General features: G+C 37.5%; 1 protein-coding gene across 2 annotated transcripts in view; it reads left to right on the top strand.

Moving 5' to 3' along the window:
* Window positions 1-24,363, top strand: part of NR3C1 (nuclear receptor subfamily 3 group C member 1) — a 121,078-nt gene that overhangs the window by 64,770 nt on the left and 31,945 nt on the right. The window contains exon 2 of one of the 2 annotated variants that reach the window (XM_054487712.2): window positions 20,259-20,425. In XM_054487712.2, coding sequence (XP_054343687.1) covers window positions 20,259-20,425 — 167 coding nt within the window. Of the gene's footprint in view, window positions 1-20,258; window positions 20,429-24,363 lie in introns of both variants that reach the window. The other variant, XM_054487706.2, reaches the window with a different exon arrangement.

The following is a 24,363-nucleotide window of genomic DNA, read 5'->3' as shown; positions in this document are numbered from 1 at the left end:
GGTTGGCACTCATAGTCTGACCTACCATTTCTATAAAAAGAAACCTGTAAATGTTCTTAAACAGACTTTGAACTAGTCTTCCTGATTTTGAACCCCTACCTTTACCCCCAGTTTTTGAGCCTTTCAGAATTTTTTTCATAATAATTAGGTTGCTTCTTAGCTTTCCCCACTGGTGACTTAACAGATCTCAGGAAGCCAACAATCCTTGTCCATCTGCTTTCTGTCTTGTGAACTGTTGCTGGTATTGTCTCTTCTCTTTATTCTTAGAGGTGTATGCTTTTAAAAACAAATACTGGGTTCGAGAGGGAGCTGAAATAAAAGCATGTGTTAAATATACCATCTTTAACCAGAACTTTATTTGACTGGTCATTTTATTTTCAAGCTCACATACACTTCAAACAGAGATATGGCTAAAGGAATTATCATGTGAACAACAGCCAGGGCTCTGAACATCACAGATTATATCATCATACTTGAAATATTTTAAATTTTGATTCAAAATGAGAGCTTTATAGATATGTCCTCAATGGACTAAGTGTTTAAGTACTTAACATCCAAAACGTTCTTACTAATCAAGAGAAGACAAACACCCCAACAGAGAAATAGGCAAATTTTATCAATAGCCAGTTCACCAGATTTGTTTTCTGTTAGAAGTGAATATGGGGAAATACATGTGCCTATGTTTTGCCTACTTTCCTGGAGCAGGTGAGGAGAGGCAGTTTAACGATCCATGTGATAAACTCTAAAATTGTCCATCGGCTTTCCAGTCCCTTCTAGGAATTTAACTTAGGGAAATAATCAGACATTTGCAAAGGTGTGTACAGTGGTATTTGTAATCGTGAAAAACCAAAGAATGACCAATAACGGGAGAATGGAAGTTCCAGCCAAGTACTTTACAACTACTAAAGAATCATGTAAAATATCTATTGACATAAGAGTTTTATCAAAATGTGAAGTATACAGATGAATAGTACCACACATAAAAAGCAAGGTGCAAATTAGCCATTTATATTGTTATCCCCAAAATAAATAGATGCAGTTTTTTTAAAAGATGAAGGCTATATATGGAAGTGTTTGCTGGTTTACTGTCAAAAGAATGGCGACTTTATTTTCTAATTTAAACTTTTTACTGTTTTCTAAATTGTCTAAATAGTTTTTATAATGTAAAAGTATCTTCCAATTTAGCTTCATTTGACAAATTACCTTTTCATTCTATCTAGCTGTATAATTCTAAATGAATTTACAGCAGTAATCTTAGAGCAGATGAATTTACAACAGTAATCTTAGAGTAGACTACGGATTAGATGTAAAACATGAACTAGGAAAAAAAATAGTTTGGGGTTTATGGTTACAGAGAGTTTTCCTCAGTGTGGGGATCATAGCTGTATTGAGTTTATTCAGTTTTCCTTTCCCACGTGAATGAAAAATGGGGCCAGCCTACAACTGGAAGTGCCTCGGCGTGTACCACTGTACTGTGTATGATGTGATTTCTTGATGCTAGCAGGGAGAGAAGCAAATTGCCTCCTATTCAAACCAGACCCACAAATAGCATCAACCAGTCATTTCAGCTACTCCTGCAGTGTCAAGAAGGTGTGAAACCCTCATGTTCTCTATTGCATACCCTTGTCTAATTCACTGTTTCTTATTCTTTTCAGGTTTTGGCTTTATGCTACATTTCAGAAATCATAATAACCTTTTCTGTTATTATTTTATTCTTTTTGGCACTGTGAGAAAAATTAAACTTTCAAGTGGATGCTTCTTATAAACTATTTATACCCTTTTGCTCCCTTTTGGGAGGCAGGGACAGGGACAGAGTTCCTCCTCAGGCTAACTAAGAAAACTTACTGCTTCCAATGTAATTTAAAAGATCTCCCTCTTTCTATTGCTCTCTGTACTCTTAATTTTTTTTAATTATAATTTTTATTTTAAGTTCCGGGGTACATGTGCAGGATGTGCAGGTCACATAGGTAAACATGTGGCCATGGTGGTTTGCTGTACCTATCAACCCATCAGGTATTAAGCACGGCATGCATTAGCTATTTTTCCTAATGCTGTCCCGCCCCCCCACCCAACAGGCCCCAGTTACACTCTTAATCCTTATAGCTCAGATGTTATGATCCACAGTGTGGTTCTTACAGAAAGTTATGGATTAAAAAAGAAACAAACACTCAAAGTGCCCAAACTTGCTTAAAATAATCCTGGTACAGCTAAACTCATGCACTGACTGTCCACCTAACATGTAACAGTCTGTGTTGTGATATATTGTTTTAATGTTCTGAATGCTTGTCAGCTTTCAGTATTAAAGATGTGAATCATTTATCAGCAATGAAACATTTAGTCTAAGGTTGTCAGCTATTTATGCTACAAATTAATGACTTGTCCTTAAAATATCAATTTTGTGATTCATGTTTTGGCAGGTGGTTAGATGTTTTGTGTTCTAATTTTAAACTATGGATAAAAGTTTTGTCATAATCATTGTTTTATTGGTTCCTTTTCTCCCCTACCCACTCCCCAAAAAACCCTGCAATTCTTTTTTGTTAATCTTTTATTTCAGGTTCAGGGGTACATGTGCAGGTTTGTTATATAGGCAAATTTTGTGCCACAGGGGTTTGGTGTACAGATTATTTCATCACCCAGGAAATAAACATAGTACTTGATGGATAGGTTTTTAGTCTTTACCCTCTTCCCACCCTCAAGTAGGCCCCAGTGTCTGTCATTCCCTTCTTTGTGTCCATGTGTACTCAATGTTTAGCTCCTACTTATAACTGAGAAGAACATGTGGTATTTGGTTTTCTATTCCTGTGTTAGTTTGCTTAGGATAATGGCTGCCAGCTCTATCCATGTTGCCGCAAAGGACATGATCTCATTCTTTTTATGGCTGTGTAGAATTCCATGGTGTATATGTACCACATTTTCTTTATGCAGTCTTCTGTTGATGGGCTTTTAGGTTGATTCCATGTCTTTGCTATTGTGAGTAGTGCTGCAGTGAACATACACATGCATGCGTCTTTATGGTAGAATCATTTATATTCCTCCGGATATGTACCCAGTGATGGGATTGCTGGGTCGAATGGTAGTTCTGTTTTAAGTTCTTTGAGAAATCATCAAACTGCTTTCCACAATGGCTGGATTAATTTATACTCCCACCAGGAGTGTATAAGCATTTCCCTTTCTCTGCAACCTCACCAGGATCTATTATTTTCTGACTTTTTAATAATAGCTGTTCTGACTGGTGTGAGATGGTATCCCAGCACCTCATTTATTGAATAGGGAGTCCTTTCCCCATTACTTGTTGTTGACTTTGTTGAAGATCGGATGGTTTTAAGTGTGTGGTCTTATTTCTGGGCTGTATTCTGTTGCATTGGTCTATGTATCTGTTTTTTACCAGTACCATGCTGTTTTGGTTACTTTAGCCTTGTAGTAGTTTGAAGTCAGGTAATACGGTGCCTCCAGCTTTGTTCTTTTGGCTTAGGATTGCTTTGGCTATTTGTGCCCTTTTTTGATTCTATATGAATTTTAAAATAGTTTTTTTCTAATTCTGTGAAGAATGTCATTGGTATTTTGAGAGCAACAGCATTGAACCCACTAATTGCTTTGGGCAGTATGGCGATTTTAACAATATTGATTCTTTCTATCCCCTGCAATTCTTTGTTGTTGTATTTAACTATTTTTACTTGTGAAGTTTTTTCAGGGATGATTTTGTTGAAAGTAACAACTCTAAAAATTATGTTGGTAAGTAAAATTTTAAGTAAAGCTTTTATTTTCAGAGATTCCATTTCTCTTAGACTTTGGAGCTATTATCAGCAGTGTCCAATCTGCAGTGGTACTCAGCAGTTTCTGTTTCCTGCATGCAGAACTACTTATATGAAAACACAGTTTTAAAAATGCTTTCTTATGGCTGACATTCACATTCTTATTCTTTTTGATTCTTTTCAAAAAGGGATTTGGTTTGTTAAAATTAATTTCTGCAATACTTTTATGAAGATACAAACTCTGACAAAGCTTTTAAAACAAGTTTGAGAGAATACAGTATTGATTTCACTTGTAAATCCAATGATTATTTTAGAAAAAAGGAAAAGATTATTCACTATTATTTTGATTATAAATGTTTATCAATTTTAAAGCTTCCACACTGCACATCTCCCACTACAACAGTAGCTACCATTTATTCTTTCTCAAAAAAAGTGCTAAGTGTGCCCTTCAAATTTTTACATTTTGCAGAATATCCCTAAAATTTTAAAACAAAAATTACATCATCACTTGCTTTAAATGTTTCTTCTTTATTTAACATACAGTTTCTAAAATGTTAGCAGATAGCGTTTTACAAGAAACACGTTACTTTTCTAATGAATGTTCTAAAATGAACCACAGTAACCTATACTTACTTAGACTGTGAAAAACAACCAAAACCAAAACTTATTTTCTATTGTTAAATTTTCAAAAGTGAAACTACACGATAGTTTACTTGGCACATCACTGTTATTGTGAATTGATAAATGTATGTGTAGACGTGTAAATCAGAGTACATATACATTATATGCAGTGCCACAATACATTTTTTAGTATGTTTTGACTGATATTTAATTATATAATTTACCAAGAGGATCTCACCAGAATGTAGAAAAGTATTGAATTTTAGAACAATTCACATATTAAAAAAAAATGTAGTCAGCCCTTTTATCTGTATCTGGAGAATGCAGGGTAAAGGAATAATGAATGAGTATTGGTATTAAAAAAAAAAAGGTGTTAATTTCTTACTTATGATACCTGCTACTTTGGGTATCATTTAACCTTTATTTCTGTGTAGAGGAGTTCTAACATCCTCTAATTATTATAATATTGTTCTAATTTAATCTATCTTAATCTGCGATACAGTTTGAAAACCAAGCTTTTACTATTGGCATGTGCAAAAAAATAAAGCAGCAGTAGACTTGGAATCTTGAATGCAAATTTAGATTTTGCCTCTTAATAAATGTATAATATAGTGTCCTGGGACCAATTCTCTAACATTTCTGAGTCCTAGTTTCTGCATCTGTCAAATGGGATTAGAGATACCTACTTTCAGGATGTGATATGGTTTGGCTCTGTGTCCCCACCCAAATCTTATCTTGAATTGTAATCCCCATATATTGAGGGAGGGACCTGGTGTGAGGTGTTTGGATCATGGAGGTGATTTCCTCCATGCTGTTCTTGTGATAGTGAGGGAGATCGCAAAACATCTGACGGTTTAAATATGGCAGTTTCCCCTGTGCTTCCTCTCTCTCTCCTGCCACCATGTAAGACTTTCCTTGCTTCCTCTTTGCCTTCTGCAATGATTGTACGTTTCTTGAGGCCTCCCCAGCCATGCCGAACTATGAGTAAATTAAACCTCCCTTATAAATTACCCAGTCTCAGATATTCTTTATAGTAGTGTAAAAACTGACTAATACAGAGAATTGGTACTGGCAGGATTGGGTACTGCTATAAAGATAACCTGAAAATGTGGAAGCAACTTTGGAACTGGGTAACAGGCAGTGGTTGGAACAGTTTGGGGGGCTCAGAAGAAAACTGGAAGATATAGGAAAGTTTAGAACTTCCTAGAGACTTGTTTTGAATACTTTTGACCAAAATGCTGATAGTGACATGGACAATGAAGTCCAGGCTGAAATGGTCTCAGAGATGAGGACCTTATTGGGAACTAGAGCAAAGGTTATTTTTGCTATGCTTTAGCAAAAAGACTGGCAGCATTTTGCCCCTGCCCTAGAGAACTGATGAACTTTGAGATGATTTAGGGTATCAGGCAGAAGAAATTTCTAAGCAGCAAAGCATCCTAGTGGTGACTTGGCTGATTCTGAAAGCGTTCAGTCATGTGCATTCACAAAGATAGGGTCTGAAATTGGAACTTAGGTTTAGAAGTGAAGCAGAACATAAAGGTTTGGAAAATTTGCAGCTTGACCATGTAGTAGAAAAGAAAACCCCATTTTCTGGGAAGGAGTTCAAGCCAGCTGCAGAAATCTGAATAAGTAACAAGGAGTAATAAGTAATAAATAACAAGTAATAAGTAACAAGGAGCCGAATGTTAATAACCAAGACAATGGAGAAAATGTCTCCAGGGCATGGCAGAGATCTTCGGGGCAGCCCCTCCCATCACAGGCCTGAGAACTAGGAGGGAAAAATGGTTTCCTGCTCAGGGCCCTGCTGCTCTGTACAGCCTCACGACATGGTGCCCTGCATCCCTGCTGTTCCAGCTCCAGTTGTAGCTATAAGGGGCCAAGTTACAGCTTGCACCATTGCTTCAGAGGGTGCAAGCCCCAAGTTTTGGCAGCTTCCACGTGGTGTTGGGCCTGCAGGTGTGCAGAAGACAAGAGTTGAGGTTTGGGAACCTGTGCCTATATTTCAGAGGATGTATAGAAACGCCTGGATGTCCAGGCAGAAGTCTGCCACAGAGGCAGAGCCTTCATGGAGAACCTCCACTAGGGCAGTGCGGAAGGGAAATATGGGGTTGGATCCCTCATACAGAGTCCCCACTGGGGCACTACCTAGTGGAGCTGTGAGAAGAGGGCCACTGTCCTCCAGGCCCCAGAAAGGTAGATTCACCAGCAGGTTGCAATATGTGCCTGGAAAAGCCACAGAATGCCAGTCTGTGAAAGCCACAGGGGTACCCTGCTGAGCCACAGGGGCAGAGCTGCCCAAGGGTATGAAAGCCCACCCCTTACTTCAGTGTGCCCTGAATGTGAGACATAGAGTCAAAGGAGATTTTGGAGCTTTTAGATTTAGGGGCTGCCCAGCTGGGTTTCAGATTTCATGGGGTCTGTGGCCCTTGGTTTGGCCAATTTCTCCCATTTGGAACAGGAACATTTACCCAATGCCTGTTCCCTCATTGTATCTTGGAAGTAACTAACTTGCTTTTGATTTTATAGGCTCATATGTGGAAGGGACTTGTCACATCTCAGATGAGACTTTGGTCTTGGACTTTTGAGTTAATGCTGTAATAAGACTTTTGGGGACTGTTGTGAAGGCATAATTGGTTTTAAATGTGAGAAGACATGGGATTTGAGAGGGGTCAAGTGCAAAATGATATGGTTTGGCTCTGTGTCCCCACCCAAATCTAATCTTGAATTGTAACCCCCATGTTTTGCGGGAGGGACCTGGTGGGAGGCAGTTGGATCATGGGGGGAGTTTTTTCCATGCTGTTCTTGTGATAGGGAGTTCTCCAGAGAGCTGATGGTTTAAATGTGGCAGTTTCCCCTGTGCTCTCTCTCTCCTACCGCCATGTAAGACGTGTCTTGCTTCCCCTGCCCCTTCCACCATGATCATAAGTTTCCTGAGGCCTCCCCAGCCATGCAGAACTGTGAGTCAATTAAACCTCCTTTCTGTGTAAATTACCCAGTCTCAGATAGTATCTTTATAGCAGTGTCAGAATGGACTAATACAGGATAGTAATGAAGATTACAGAATATGTAGATGAAGAAGTGCTAAGTAAATAGCAGCTGTTATTATGTAGTCGAATGTATACATACATTGTGGTACTTCAGTGTCCTTTACATTGAATAACTAGAAATTTGTTGGCTTTCTCAATCTGCTTACATCAGATGACATGTTAATTTATGCCTATACTTTTTTCTAGTTAATAAATATAAATCTATTCACTCAACTTCTATTTACAAAACTGGTAGTGTGGCAAGACATCTCCTTTCTAGTTAAGGCTGTATAATATTAAGTTCATTTTATTTAAATTAACTATGGTTTGGGAAATGCTTTTCATATCATCATGTATGCCCAGTTTGATACTTTAGTGGGACAGTGTATTTCAGAAAAAAATAAATGCTTCCCCAGAAATTCTAGGGTTGAATATATTAGTCAAACATATAACAGTGTACTTCAGAGTTCCTCTAAGGGCAAAAATCATGGTATGAATATGCAAAACACTCCTATTTATACTTTTGTATTTTTGAAATGCAGTCTTCATGTTAATTTAGCATTTTAATGACCAGCATGACATTATCTTAATAATTTGGAATGCCAATATGTTCATTTAAGACTTAATATAGTAAGTATCTAAAGAAAAAAATGGAAGTGACTGAATGCTTTTGTATCTCCTAATTATAATTTGTGCTCCATTGTGATATGAAGGATAGAAGGGGCAGGATAGGTAGAAAACAGAAATTAACTTTGATGTTTAACCTTACCTTAAGACTGTCTGTTAAGTGACCCACATAATCTTAAAAAACTCTGTCAAGCTTAATGGATGTTACTCTGCAGGCCCCTGCCAGGCAACAGTCACAAGGTTATGAGGTGCATAGATTTTGGAATTAGGCAGAGCTGAATTCAGATCCAGGTGTTGCCTTATAATGTGACTTTGGGCAAATAAAAGGCCCAATTTTTGTATTCTTATCTGTAAAATGGACTCAGTAAAAATTATTTGAGATAATTTATTTATGTACGGTACCTAGTCATGCAGCTTGACACACAGAATTACAAGTCAGTAGTTTCCAGTATGATTATTATTGTGAAAGAGATACTTTGTTTCACCTACTGAAAACTTTTTTCAGTCTTAAATTTTTTATCTAACTGGCTGTATTGCAGATGTCTGCTATATAACTTTTATATAATTTTAAAAACTATTTCTTTCCTCCTTGATCTTCTAGAGGTAAGCTTACCAATGTTTTCATTATTTACTAAATATAGCAGCCCCCAGCCCTTATTCCTGAAGGAGAGGTCCCAAAACCCCTAGTGTATGCTTGAAATGACAGACCACAGATAATCCCAAATCCTATATGTATATTGTTTTTCCTATAATACATACCTATGGTTAAAGTTTAATTTATTAATTAGGAAGAGTAAAAGAGTAATAGTAACTAATAATATAATAAAACAATTGTAACAATATGCCAGCATCACTACTCTTGTGCTTTACGGCCATTATTAAGTAAAATAAGGGTTACTTGAACACAAGCGCTGTGATACTGTGGCAGTCCAACTGGTAACAGAGACAGTGATGCAGTTTGGCTGTGTCCTCACCAAAATCTCAACGTGAATTGTATCTCCCAGAATTCCTAAGTGTTGTGGGAGGGACCCAGGGGGAGGTAATTGAATCACAGGGTCTGGTCTTTCCCTTGCTGTTCTCGTGATAGTTAATAAGTCTTACATGATCTGATGGGTTTATCAGGGGTTTCCCCTTTTGCCTCTTCCTCATTTTTCTCTTGCCACCACCATGTAAGAAGTACCTTTTGCCTCCTGCCATGATTCTGAGGCCTCCCCAGCCATGTGGAACTCTAAGTCCAATTAAACCTCTTTTTGTTCCCAGTTTTGGGTATGTCTTTATCACAAGCATGAAAACGGGCTAATACAGTAAATTGGTACCAGTAGAGTGGGTGTTGCTGAAAAGATACCCAAAAATGTGGAAGCAACTTTGGAACTTTGGAGGACTCAGAAGAAGACGGGGAAATGTGGGAAAGTTAGGAACCTCCTAGAGACATGTTGAATGACTTTGACCAACATGCTGATAGTGATATGAACAATAAGGTCCAGGCTGAGGTGGTCTCAGATGGATATTAGGAACTTTTTGGGAACTGGAGCAAAGGTTACTATTGTTATGTTTTAGCAAAAAGACTGGCGGCATTTTGCCTCTGCCCTAGAGATTTGTGGAACTTTGAACTTGAGAGAGATGATTTAGGGTATCTGGTGGAAGAAATTTCTAAGCACAAAGCACTCAAAAAGTGACTTCGGTGCTGTTAAAAGCATTCTGTTTTAAAAGGGAAACAGCATAAAACTTCAGAAAATTTGCAGCCCGACAATGCAGTTGAAAAGAGAAACCCATTTTTTGAGAAGAAATTAAAGCTGGCTGCAGATATTTGCATAAGTAGCAAGGAGCCTAATGTTAATCCCCAAGACCACGGGGAAAATGTCTCCATGGCCATGTCAGAGACCTTCACAGCAGCCCTTCCCATCACAGACCCAGAGGCCCAGGAAGAAAAAGTGGTTTCATGGGCCAAGCCCAGGGTCCTCATGCTGTGTGTAGGCTAGGGACTTCGTGCCCTATGTCCCAGCTGCTCCAGTTGTGGCTGAAAGGAGCCATTGTAGAGCTCAGGCTGTGACTTCAGAGGGTGGAGGCCCCAAGCTTTGGCAGCTTCCACATGGTGTTGAGCCTGTGGGTGCACAGACGTCAAGAATTGAGGTTTGGGAACCTCCGCCTAGATTTTAGAAGATGTATGGAAACACCTAGATGCCCAGGCAGAAGTATTACTGCAGGGCAGGGCTGTCATGGAGAACCTCTGCTAGGGCAGTGCAGAAGGGAAATGTGGGATTGGAGCCCTCACACAGAATCCCTACTGGGGCACTGCCCAGTGGAGCTGTGGGAAGAGAGCCATCATCCTCCAGATCCCAGAATGGTAGATCCACCAATAGCTTGCACCATGTACCTGGAAAAGCCGCAGACACTCAATGCCACCCTGTGAAAGGAGCCGGGAGGTAGGCTGTACCCTGCAAAGTCACAGGGGCGGAGCTGCCCAAGACCATGGGAATCCATCTTTTGCATCAGTGTGACCTGGATGTGAGACCTGGAGTCAAAGGAGATCATTTTGGGGCTTTAAAATTTGACTAACTCACTGGATTTCAGACTTGCATGGGCCCTGTAACCCCTTTGTTTTGGCCAATTTCTCCCATTTGGAACAGCTGTATTTAACCTGTGACAGCCCCCCTACCCCCTGTCCCCGCATCCCTCCGGCCCTTGTATCTGGAAGTAACTAGCTTGCTTTTTATTTTATAGGCTCATAGGCAGAAGGGACTTACTAGCCTTGTCTCAGATGAGACTTTGGACTGTGGACTTTTGGGTTAATACTGAAATGAGCTAAGATTTTGGGGGACTGTTGGGAAGGCATGATTGGTTTTGAAATGTGAGGACATGAGATTTGGAGGGGCCAGGGGCAGAATGATATGGTTTGGCTGTGTCCCCACCCTAATCTCAACTTGAATTGTATGTCCCAGAATTCCCATGTGTTGTGGGAGGGACCCGGGGGTGGGGGTGCAGTAATTGAATCATGGGGGCTGGTCTTTCCTGTGCTATTCTCATGATAGTGAATAAGACTGACAAGATCTCATGGGTTTATCAGGGGTTTCCACTTTTGCCTCTTCCTCATTTTTCTCTTGCCACCACCATGTAAGAAGTACCTTTTGCCTCCTGCCATGATTCTGAGGCCTCCCCAGCCATGTGGAACTCTAAGTCCAATTAAACCTCTTTTTCTTCCTCGTTTTAGGTATGTCTTTATCAGCAGCATGAAAACAACTAATACAGATGGCTAGTAAGAGACTAACCGGCAGGGAGCGTCTCCAGTGTGGATATGCTGAACAAAGGGATGATTCACGTTCCAGGGCATAAGATTTCATTACTCAGAATTGCACAGAATTTAAAACTTATTGTTTATTTCTGGAATTTTCCATTTAATGTTTTCAAACTGTGGTTGACTGCAGGTACCTGAAACTGTCAAAAGTGAAACCATAGATAAGTGGGGATTCCTGTACCTAAGATTATTCCTTTAAATTGTTTCAGTGGATATGTAGGGACCTGAGTGTGAAGTGAGAGCAGCAGCATCAAAACCTGAGGGAAATTCAGATAGCAAAAGAAACTTGTCTAGTATACTGGCATGACAGAGAAACCAGGAAGTTCTCATGTTAATGTGAGAATCTAAGAATTAAAGAATTAAGCCTTTGCCTTTGAGGGAAGGAAAGGGTAATGTGACTTTAAATCAGGTTGAGATTGGTTCTGAGGGTTCCTTTTCCTTCCTTTATATTGATAATGAATATAGACACAACTGTTCTGCATTTCCATTTGTTTTTATAAATGTCTTTTTAGGATTTAGGAACTGCTAATTATGCAATATGAGATATACATTAGTTTGAGGAACATTTGAAAATTTGATCAAATGACACAGATTGTCACACAGTTTTAAGACAAATGTTTTTACCTATTTGACCTAGTCTGGCAATCCCTATTTGGGCAAAAATCTTCATTTGCAGGTCATGATTGGAAGCAGGCACAGAAAAAAATTGCATTATGTCACCAAGACATCAAACTTCAGCCTACAAAGTAGAAAGCGTTATTTCTCAAGTTGAAGGCCTGGATATACCTCAGCTTCTCAGTTCTGACACTTTATCATAGTGGAGAAGGAAGAAGATTGCTTCAGAACACTGATGCTGGTGTCACAAAGACCTGGGTTTGAACCCTGACTTTACTAGTTACTTAGATCACTTTAGGCAACTCAACTTTTCTAAATCTTGTTTCTTCATCTGTAAATGCTGAAAATAGTACCCACCTCATAGGTCTGTGGAGAGGATTAAATGGGATAATCTATACAAAGAAAGAGCTTGCATAATAGTGCCAAGTAATGGTGAGGTTATACCTGTATACTGATTATAATCTCATAAATATTTACCATGTTAGCTGTCTCAGAGTTCTTTTGCAAAACAGATAAAGATAGAAAGTGTAAATAAGCAAAATAAGTGAACATATACTGAACTTTGTACAAGATGCTGGCGATATGGAGAGACCCAAGACATGGGCCCTACCTAAAAGAAATTATTGATAGAAACGGGATACATATACATCAAAAGGTAACATAGGATCATCTGTGCAGAGTGCTATATGGCAGTGTTTTAGGAAGTCTAGAAGCTGTCATGGATCAGGAATACCATGGTGGACACTTCAGGCGGGGAAAACAGATCTTAGCAAAAGCTACTCCTATCATAGGTACTTGATAAATATTTGTAGAATCCAGGATCCCTGTAGTGATAAAGAAACTACACGGATTATGTAGGGGAGTGATAAGACACATGACTGGAAAAATAAAAAGAACCAAATTATGGACCATATTGAGCTTGTACTATAAACAGTGGAGGAGCCCTTCAGATTTTTAATCATGTTGAGAAAAGAGTTTTAGCAGTGTATGGGGGATAGAATGGAAGGAGAAGCCAGTGCCAGAAGGACTGCTTAGTATCAGCCATTGCAGTGGTTAAAGCAAGAGGTGAGAGAAGGCATGCATTAGAATGGCGGTGGTCAGAGTGGACGGGAAGGAAAAGGTCCTGACATAGTGTTACAGGGAGTAATAAATAGGATGTGGAAGATGGGTTAGAATTGGCAAAATCTCTGCATGTAAGTCTGGGTTACTAAACATAGAGAAATTCAAATCTCTCTTTAAGAATCGAATAAAATATTTAGAAATAAGTTACTGTTGTACTTGAGGTGAACACAAATGGCATTTCAAAGATGCTCAAGATACCTTGTTGGAAAAAGGCAATAACTGCACTATTGTCTCCAACATGTTCTTGCCTTCTTTGAAGACATCATGTTCATAATTCTGAATTATGAACCGTCTATTATCCTTGTATGCTCTTACGTGTGAGGAACCATAAGGTGGGAACAAAATCCAGTCTTCATTCTAGAAGTAACCATGTGATGAAAAAGTTTTTAGTCTTTCTTCTTACCATACTTGTTCTTGGTATTCTGTTTACCATTCAATGTACTATTATTGCTTCTGCTTAAAACTCGCATCCCCTAATGCAAGCCTGAGCAAACAGAACTGAGAACACACAGCCTGAGAAGGGAGTGCTTAGGGTCTCAAGACTTATTCTGTTTTTCTCCATCTTTGACACTTGGTTTGAAGAGCCAAAAAGGATACAGCTTTTAGGAAGTAAGTTACCCAAACACAGTGACCAAACTGGATTAATTCTTCCGATGAGAAAGAAATACATTATTTCTGTGAAACAGATTAGACTTTAAGTAGCATAGATAACATGATTATATTCTCTCTACAAATAAATACACAGGACCTAAGAAACCCTTTACAGATCCAAGTGTTTTCCTCTCCACTTTTCCATCCCCAAACCCATCTTGCAAGATATGGCCAGCTTATTTGGAGTTAATTAAATCAAGACCTTCATTTTACAGACAGGGAAACCAAGCCCAGAGACACTGAATAGTAGGCCACTGGTGTCTTAGAGGTCTGAAAAATCCTCTACTGAACATTCTCTTCATCTATTAATGTATAGGTTTTGTTGCTGTAACCCTCTCTCCAAGAGGAGTGAATATAAATGATGCAGAGTTTGGATGAACTATCTTAATAAGAACCTAAAGTTGAAACCAATACAAACCTCTCTCAATAAATGCAAAGCAAAGAGAATAATCAGTCTTTCTTTGGCTTGTTAAATAAGATAAAATGTGTTCTGCTAAAACCATTTAACAGAAATATTGTGAAAGGTTTCCCCTAAAGCATTTTTCTATTTGATTTGAAAACTATTCCATAGCTTATTATCAAACAAATCAGTAATCCTTTAGCTAATGCAGAGATAAATGGGCAATCAGAAAATATAATCACCTGGTGTGTGCAGCTGAGTATTTACATTTTTCCTAATGAACAAAGATAAGAAAAGTACAGGTGACTTTAATGTGTAAAAACTACCTTTTAGTGCTAGCGCTAGAGGGAAAAAGAAATTACTGGCTCAAGCCAATCCTGTATTTGATAACTAAGCCGTATAGTCCATGGCTTGGCTTCAGTTCTGTTTTGAATCTCTTTTTGGACTTGTCTTGAATGGACTGTTTAGGGCTGCTTCAGTAGTGCAGTTGTTGCATTTTTAAGCATGGTTTAGGTTTTAAAATGTTTCTGGTCCTTTTTTTTTTCTTTTCCACTTTATGTTGCTTAAAGCTTTATGGCCAGGTTTTCTCATCCTCAGCATTATTGACATTTGAAGCTGGATACTTCTTTGTGGTGGGGGCTGTCCTGTGCCTTGTAGGCTGGTTAGCAGCATCCCTCGCCTCTTCTCACTTAGATGCCAATAGCATTTCCCCAAGCGTGATAACCAAAAGTATTTTCAGACACTGCCAAATGTCTCCTAGAGAGCAAAATTGCTCTGTTGAGAACTACTGTGTTATGGTGTTTGGACAAAAACTGACAAGCCAATGGGAATATTCTATTGGTAGTTGTAAAAAATTAATCCAGTTATAGCAGCTGTATTTCTGGAATTTTTTTTTCCATATTAACACTTGCTTTCTGAGGTGATAATATCTTTGTTTTTTTTCTCCCAAATAGATTTCTTGCATTACACTGAAAAATTGCTGATTAATTCACTTAAATTGAAGACTAAGCCAATCATGTCATTTGGGTAATAGTTTAGCAACTCTGCCCCTTTCTCTGTCAGGGAAGCCTTTAATTTAGTAAGCGATACTGTATCCTTTTGTCAGGTACATTACCACTCCTATTAGCAATAGGGCAATTGAGATTGAGAAAGATTAAAAGGTCACCAAGCTATTGCATTGTAGAATTAGGTTATGAATTGTAGCCTATCTGTAGTCTCCATAACAACAATTCTTCCAGTGTGGTCCATGGGGCCCCGGGAGTCTCCCCTTAAAGGGCAGACTATTTTCACAGTAACACATACTTTATTTGCCATTTCATTATGTCAACATTTGCAATAATGGTACAAAAGCAAAGATGAGTAAAACTGTTGGCATCTTAGTATACAGTAGTTACTGTATTCACTGCCATGCACTTAAAATCTTTGAAGAAGCAAAAAAATTATTAATTACATTAAATTTCAACCTTAAATGCATGTGGTCTTTCTCATGTCAGTGTGACAAAATGAGAAGGTGCATAATCCACTTATATCGCATACAGCATTTGATAGTTGTCTCAAAGAAAAGTGTGTATAAGATTAAACTGTGAGTTAACCTACTTTTTTTATGGAATACCATGAGAGATAAACTCTGGTTTTCAGCCTTGGGTATTTGGCGATGTTTTCCCAAAAATGACTGAAGTAAACTTAGCACTTTAAGGAAAACAACTTAAAGTATTTGTTGCCAATTGATAAAATATAGGTTTCAAGCAAAAATCAGAATTTTTGAAGACTTGTATCTGCCACTGTGAGCTTGACAAATGTGACTCTTTTATATTATATAATGAACTATGTCAACATTTGAAAGATCTGCATAACTCAGTGAACCAGTATTTTGCAGGTGACTAATGCATGATAATACAAAATCATGCATGGGTAAAAGATACATTCAAAGTGCAAGATAGACTGACAGATTTCAGTGTAACAATCAAAAGTTCATTGATAACAGTTTTGGATTCCACATTGCAATACTAAAACCTATAAAAAACTAAACTGTCAAATTTTGGTGTAGTATCAGAAAAGGAAATCTATAATTACCTGAACTTAAGTTTCTGGAGGACCATTGACCTTCTACAGGCTCACAGGGAAGACCGTAGCACTTCTCTTTCCCTAAGATCCTCCAGGAAGGAAGAAGATAATCCTTGGGGGTAGGATAGAGACCTATTGTGTGATGATCACCAAGTATGTAACAATGCTTTATATAACTCTAATATATATAATCCACACAAACCCCCTAAAATGGCACTAATAAGGGAATAGACTCAAAGAAGTTAAGTCAGCTAGCCACTGTCACAGCTATTAGAGCACTGGAACTAGGATTTGAACCCAGATTTGTCTGTATGTAAAGCTGATTCTCTTCGTAATAGTACTGAGACACAAGAGGTGGCTACAGAATATTCTGGTACTCCATCCTAGACCAGAGTTTCAAGGTTCGTTATCATTTGTAGCATCATACTGGATCCTCACAGTGCTTGCCTTTCATTCAGGTGCCAGGAAACGTCTGCCTGAATGAATGGGTGTAATTTACCTGCACATTTTACATGCTTCTCAAGGTGTGTGATTAACTCATAATCCATCCATGACTTTCACCCATAATCCTCCTTGTAGCAATTGCTTTGCTTGCAACAAAATTAAGTAGACATATCTAGCTTTATGCATGGTTTTCTCTCTCTGAACTCTAACATAAACTCAGCCTCAGGAATTATTCGGTTTCTACTACATTTGCCATTCTAATTGGGAACCACCAGCATTCAGGTATTCACCTGGAACAAGGCATTCTGTTCCAAGGGTTCCTCACTTAAAAGCAAGCACCCTAGCAATAGTTCATAATGGAACTTCTTAACATTCTCAGAATGTTTGGCACAGCTGTGAACACACATTGAGCAATCAATAACTATTACAGATAATGATGCCCTTAAGACCAGGATATTTTAGCTTTCCCATTCAAAGGGGGTGAAATATGCACTCTTACTATGGTATACTTTTGGTTCCTTCTGCCATGTATCCTTATTAAAAGATGTCAATTCCATATGGTTTTCTCTTGAGTTCTAACCATTTTGTTGTACCCTAGCCCTTTTAACAATATCAAACTTGCAACTGAATACCATTTAGCATTCATCCATTTGTTCCAATGGTGTTCATTATAAGCTATCTTAGTCCTCCTATTTGTATGACAAAAATTGGTTTTTTTCACAGATGTCTATGGTACATCTGGCAGCTTTCCATGTACTCAGTTCTTATCTGATGTAGCCCAGAACGACTGCCTGAAGGGATGCCAAAAGCCTGATTAAGGTTCCAAATTTTCAGCTACTGTACTATCAATCCATTTGTTCATTTTTACTTTCCCTTGTCATCTGTAGCTTACAGTTGAGTGGCCTAAACATGTTTTGCATACATTGTAATATCTAAGAATTTGGGAATACGGTCCTAGGATTTAGACTTAATACTACCTTCCATTTATGTAATACTTACTCATAAAATCTTCAGTGTTCCTGAAAAAGAAAAAGGAACATGTATTGAGTGCCTGCTAGAAGGAGGAACTTGTAGTAGATTTTCTATGTGTTATCTTATTTTCACAACACACACACAGGTGATATCCTTCCCAGTTTACTGATGAGGAAACTCAGGGGTCAAAGTAGTAGATACCTACTCAAGGTAACAGAAGCTGTGAAGTGGTACAGCTGGGATCTAAAACATGTCAGCTTCACCATAGATAGGCTCTCTGATCAACCATCTGCCATGGCCTATATGACCACATCCAGGGGTGATGATGTCATTTTCACAGGGTTATTGAGAGCTAAAACTACGAAGTACTACAAACTATTATTTAAAATATAAATATATACTATATATGCATATGTGTGCATATATAATTAATTGGGGAAACATCACAGAATACTGTCCTAAACTTTAAACAATGCACTCATTTTCTGTAAACTAATATACAGACAACTGTTTGGTCCCTAAAAATAGATGTCAGGTGACAGAGACTGGCTGAGCAAGAATAGGAGTATCTTCAGAATAGAAGCCAGAGAAGTTTTTGCTTCCCCAACACATTGTTGCACCATTCACTGTTCCAGGACCTTCCTACTTCTCTGGAAAACTCTGGCCCAAAGCAGCTCCTCTACATTTGTCCCAAGTTTCCATTAATCAGGAGTGGCCTGTGCCAGACCTACAGCAGAGTCATTTCAGGTTATTCTCTTCTGTTACAGGCTTTCAACGTGTAGTCAGTCCACTCGCCCAAATCTAGCAGGCAATCAGTGCCTTGTAATACGGAAGCATCTACAAATTCTTCTTAACAGTGTTCAGAGAACAATGTGAAACCCTGGGGCCTTTTCCCAGAATTAGGGTGGTGGGAATGCTGTCCTATTGACTAAGCCTGTTAGGTAAGCAGGCAGTTGGCAAGATTCAGGAAGCTTCATTTGAAGATAGAATTTAGGGGGATCGTTTGGATTTACTGGCTTAATTACTTAAGGTAACATTTGTAAAAGAAATTGTCATTCCAGTATTATTACCTTTTAACTTTTATTCCTAAACAGAACATTAGCAACAAACTTCATTACTTGATAAATGTAATTTCTAACCAGATTGATAACTAGCAAAAAATTTTAAGTTACTTTGCTCTGTGAATTAGTTTAAACATATTTGTAATTGAGACTTACTACTGTTATTGGCTGAAATAAATAAAAGCAAGAGATAATAAAGAATAACAAAGAGACAACGAACACTCAATTTAAGTTTATTTCTAAGTGCCATCTTTTTTAGAGAAAAGGCAAATTAAGAAAAGTTTGGAGAGAGGTACTAGGATGTTTATGAACTTGTAGAGATGATAAGCAAAATGGACTTTAATATGTAGAATTCCAGAATCAACAGGTTGCCAGCATCCATGTTTTTGAAGATTTGCTTAAGAACACATCCAAAAATGGAATGGGCAGTCTCTAATTATAAGCAGAAGGCTACAAAATCATTTTAGCTGCATAATACAGTTTTGGTTCTAAAGTCAGCACGTAAGAGGAAAATTCCTCAGGAAGATACAACATTGAAAACCATTGTATCATGTAATATGAAATGCAATAATTAATTTTTCCTCCAGTAATAAAAAGATCACTGTTTCATTGGTTTATAAAAATACATCTTTATGATTAAATGTGGCAAAATGCTAAGAATTGGTGAATATTGGTAAAAAGTATATATCCATTGTACAATTCTTGCAAATTTTTTTTGAGATTGAAAATTTTTAAAACAACAAATTATCTTTTAAACACCTAGTAATCACTAGACCTGCACTCTTTGTGGTGAGACAATGAAAAATGTTAGAGACCTAGTAAGAGAAGCAGATTCACATTTCTGTCTTCTTCTTCAAGCCAAATAGTCATAGAGTGGAGTGGGCAGAATGGAACTCACTTTTGAAAGCCTAGTGCTTTGTCCAATCTTACTGCAATCCAGACAGGAAGGTTATAGAAAATGTTTCTGGATCAGTCTTCTCTGAGTCATATGAAATTGTGGTTTCAGCCAAGATGACATTAGAAATTAGGGACATGGGACAAAAACTTTAAGATTGTAAAAAAATTTTTACTGTAGTAGGAAACATGGGTAGAATTGTAACGACACTTGATTGAATTTTAAAAGATGCCTGTATAAGATCTTAAAATTAGGAAAAAAATTATGTCCTAAACAGTTAAAGGCATAGGAGGCATCTTTTTGGGATGATGGAAATATCCTCTTTCCTGATTGTGATAGTAGTTACATGAATATTCATTTAACAAAAATCATAAATTATAGACTTAGAAAACAGTAAATGTTACTGTATGTGACATCTTAATAAAGGTGATTATAAAAATAAATCCTAAGCATCTAAAAAAAAAAAAACGAAGTGAACCAGAACCACACCATTCTATTTTGGAGACACTTCAAAAGAAATGACCTCATTCTTAGTTTTGTTTAAAGAAGAATATAACATGATTTGAATATATTTAGATAGGATATTTTAGTGCCTGCTAGCACTTGAAGCCAGAGTTCAGTGTGAGCATTCTGACTATGAAGTGAGAGGCTAAGAGAACTGCATTTTGATATTCCTTTGACAGTTAAATCATAACACTATTCTTTCCCTTCTTTAGCCCCAGCATGAGACCAGATGTAAGCTCTCCTCCATCCAGCTCCTCAACAGCAACAACAGGACCACCTCCCAAACTCTGCCTGGTGTGCTCTGATGAAGCTTCAGGATGTCATTATGGAGTCTTAACTTGTGGAAGCTGTAAAGTTTTCTTCAAAAGAGCAGTGGAAGGTAGTGTGTGTTTTGAAGAGTTTATTTTTCCTCTACTTGGTTTTCATTTCTCAGGGTGGATTTTGAAATTTCCATTATATGCAAAGCCCATGAAGGCTAAATATCAGTTAAGAGGGGGGAGGAGGGTGGCTCCTAGGTCCTCTAGTGGGCAGGAAAGTATTTAAAACAACACAAAAAGATCTAGAATAAAATAGAAAAGTATAAGTTGATGTCTGGGAGTTTGGTCAGGGAGCATAAGGTAACACTATAAGAAAGTGCTATCATATGAAATGATGATGTTAAGTTTGGGCATAACAATGTTCATTGTATTAGAAACATGGGCTTTAACTTCCATAAGCTAATAGGTTTCAAAGTCACCAACTATACTGGCCTGGCAAAAATGAGTCACAGTGAGAACTGTGAGAGGAAAAAAAAAAAAAAAAGATTTTCATTTCATTTCTTATTCATTTTTTTTTTTCTGTTAAGCCAGGGCACTGTGCTAAGTGGTATAAATACCAGTAAGACCTGATCCTTACCCTCTGGGAAGTCACACTCCACTAAAGTGAAAGAAGAGTTAACAATGACAAGGTACAGAGATTATAATACAGAGGAGGGAGAGAAAAACTCGGCCTGAGGAGGTCGGGAAAGGTATTTTAGAGAAAGTGATTCCACTATATATATATATATATATATATATATATATATATATATATAAAAATAAAAAAGTTGTATTAACACAAATCTATATATATATTTATATATATAAAGTAAGATTTGTGTTAATACATTTATATATTTATATATATTTATATTTATATATGTATATATTTATATATATTATATATATATTTATATATATTTATATATTTTTATATATATTTATATATATTTATATATTTATATATATATTTATATATATTTATTTATATATATTTATATATATATTTATATATATTTATATATTTATATATATTTATATATATAAAAATGTTGTATTAACACAAATCTTACTTTGTTATAGATTCAGACTGTTGACAGGGCAACAGCATTATCTCCCTAAAGAATGAGAAATTAATTCCATAGCAAACTTATTAGAAGAGAGTCTAAAATGTCCTAATACTACCAGTGACTCCTCTTGGAAAAAAATAGTCATATAATTTAGTTATTTTTAAAGCAGTTTGAAAGCAGTGTGGCCTAAAGCTCTGATTATATTAACTTTTTAAAGAAACATAATTATTCATTCACTGTATGAGGATTATTATTATTTGTCTCATGTTGTGTTTGCATATCCATGAGAGTTAGATGAGTCATTTTCTTTTGTTTTACTTTTTAATACATTAGCAAATTATAAAATTACTCTTATTACACCACAAAGATTACAGGGATGGCAGCTTTGGCCAGTGTAGTAGTCCCACCTATTGATTAGAGTCAAAAGTAAAGCCCAGCCCTGCTTTGTGCATTGCTCCTAATAAAGTGGATGTTATTTAACACATATGCAAAAGACAGAAGCGTCTTCGTGTCCTCACTTTCTTAACTGCTTAAGTATTTCCACAATATAAATGCAGTGATAATAATAATATGGACAGTCCCTGACTTAACGATTTTTCAACTTTTATGATGGTGGGAAAGTGATACGCATTCAGTATGGCTCCTCGACTTACAATGGGGTGGCCTCCAGATAAACCCATTGTGAATTGAAAATATCTTACACTTAGCACTCCATTCTTAATACCTGCTAGAATTATAGATTATCCCTCAAAATTGGCATAGTATAACATGGTTATCAGCAAGTTGTTGCACTTTATTCAGAGCTTTACACTAGGCAGGGGTGGGCTTTACTTTTGACTCTAATCAATAGGTGGGACTACTACTACACTAGCTAAAGCTGGCATCCTTGTGGTCTCTGTGGAGTAACATGAGCAGCGTTATAATTTACATCCCCCATAACAAATGATCCAAGAGAGTATGTGATCAATGCAGCAGAACTATTGTCTTTTATTATCTGATTTCACATGTAACATGCCATCACTTCTGCCATATTTTATTGGCCACACAGACCAATCCTGGTAAAGGACGGAAAGGGACTACATAAGACCATGCATTCAAGGAGGCAGAGATCACTGGGGCCATCTTGGGAGGCTGGCTACCACACCTACCATAAATAGAAAACCAGAATTACTTGACAAAAATAGATTTTAACCACAAAAATAAATACCATGTAAACAAAACAATGTCACAAAATTTCAGCTGACTTGAAAACTCATCTTTCTATTAGTTAGAAAGGGAATTTACCAAGTAGTAGAAGACACAGGAACTCCAAAATAAGATATCTCATTGTCTTATCAGAAGGGTTGACAGGAAAATGGGCTGGGCACTGTGGCTCACACCTATTATGCCAGCAATTTGGGAGGCCAAGATGGGAGGATTGCTTGAGGCCTGGAGTTTGAGAGCAACCTGAGCAATATAACAAGACCCCGTCTCTACAGGAAAAAAAAAAAAAAATTATCCAGGCATTGCGCCTGTAGTCTCAGCTACTCAGGAAGCTAAAGCAGGAGATTCAGGCTGCAATGAGCTATGACACACCACTGTACTCCAGCCTAGGCAACATAGCAAGAACTTGTCTAAAAATAAATAAATAAATGAGTCAAGGAATGAATGAATGGATTGACAGGAAATGACTATTAGTTGTACGTGGCCATGTGTTATGAAATAGTGAATACTAACTTAGTTAAAACTCCTCATTTTATAGATAAGGAACACATAGATAGACTTGTCCAACTTCATGCTAATAACCACAAAGGGCTATTTTTAACTTACGAAGGTACAGTGCCTCTGATCCTATAGCTCAGAGTCTTAGCTGTGCACAAGACATACCTGGGATAAAGAAATCAATACTGGCATAATGTGCACATCCTGACATTTCAGTTGGATATAAACAAAACTTTGGAATTTTTCATTTTTAGCAGTGGGTGATTTTTTTTTTCTTCCAGTAACTGTAGGACAATGATTTAGAGATTCCTTATAGGGTATAACTTTTTTGTATTATAACCACTTCAACAATGGATGTATCTGTTGATCGTACTTTTGATTTATAGGGGATAGAATTGGGTTAGTGCTTCCATTTTGTGTCCAAGTAAAGAAGCTAGGAAACTTACAGAGTACAAAACGAAATTGAAACAGCTGGTACAGATATATGGCATTGGAGAGCAGCTCTGAACAAAGGTGAATTATAGTCCAGTGGTCAATTTTGTGGCCTATTCTTTACAAAGAATTGAACCTGATACAGTTAACCATCTACCCCAAACTGTTATTTGTTTAAAACACAATCTATTGGCCGGGTGTGGTGGCTCATGCCTGTAATCCCAGCACATTGGGAGGCCGAGGCGAGTGGATCACGAGGTCCTGAGATCCGAGACAATCCTGGCCAACATAGTGAAACCCTGTCTCTACTAAAAATACAAAAATTAGCCAGGCGTGGTGGCGTGCACCTGTAATCCCAGCTACTCGGGAGTCTGAGGCAGGAGAATTGCTTGAACCTGGGAGGCAGGGGTTGCAGTGAGCTGAGATCATGCCACTATACTACTACACTCCCAGCCTGGGCGACAGAGCGAGACTCCATCTCAAAAAAATAAAAATAAAAATAAAAAAACCACAATCTATCAAACTGTGTAAAACACAGTTTATCAAAAAAGTAGTTACCCTTGGTGGGTACTGGCTGGAATTGGGCAGAAAGGGGGCCTGTTGGGGTACTGTTTTGTTTCTTGATCTGAGAGCTGATTACATAAAGGTTCTTGGTTTGTAAAAATTTATTAAGTGGTTCGCTGATGATTTGTGTACTTTTTTTTAATATGTGAATCTGCAGTAAGGTTTTTTATTGCACTGTTTTCAGTTTGTTGAATAGAAAAAGGGAAACTCTTTGTGTTGTTTTTGACCTCTCGACCTCATAATGGCAATGTAGG

Source organism: Pongo pygmaeus, chromosome 4, assembly GCF_028885625.2.
Source record: "Pongo pygmaeus isolate AG05252 chromosome 4, NHGRI_mPonPyg2-v2.0_pri, whole genome shotgun sequence".
In the NCBI taxonomy this organism is placed as follows: Eukaryota; Metazoa; Chordata; class Mammalia; order Primates; family Hominidae; genus Pongo; species Pongo pygmaeus.
The sequence above is the reverse complement of the archived record's forward strand: the minus strand, read 5'-3'. Positions and strand labels throughout refer to the sequence as shown.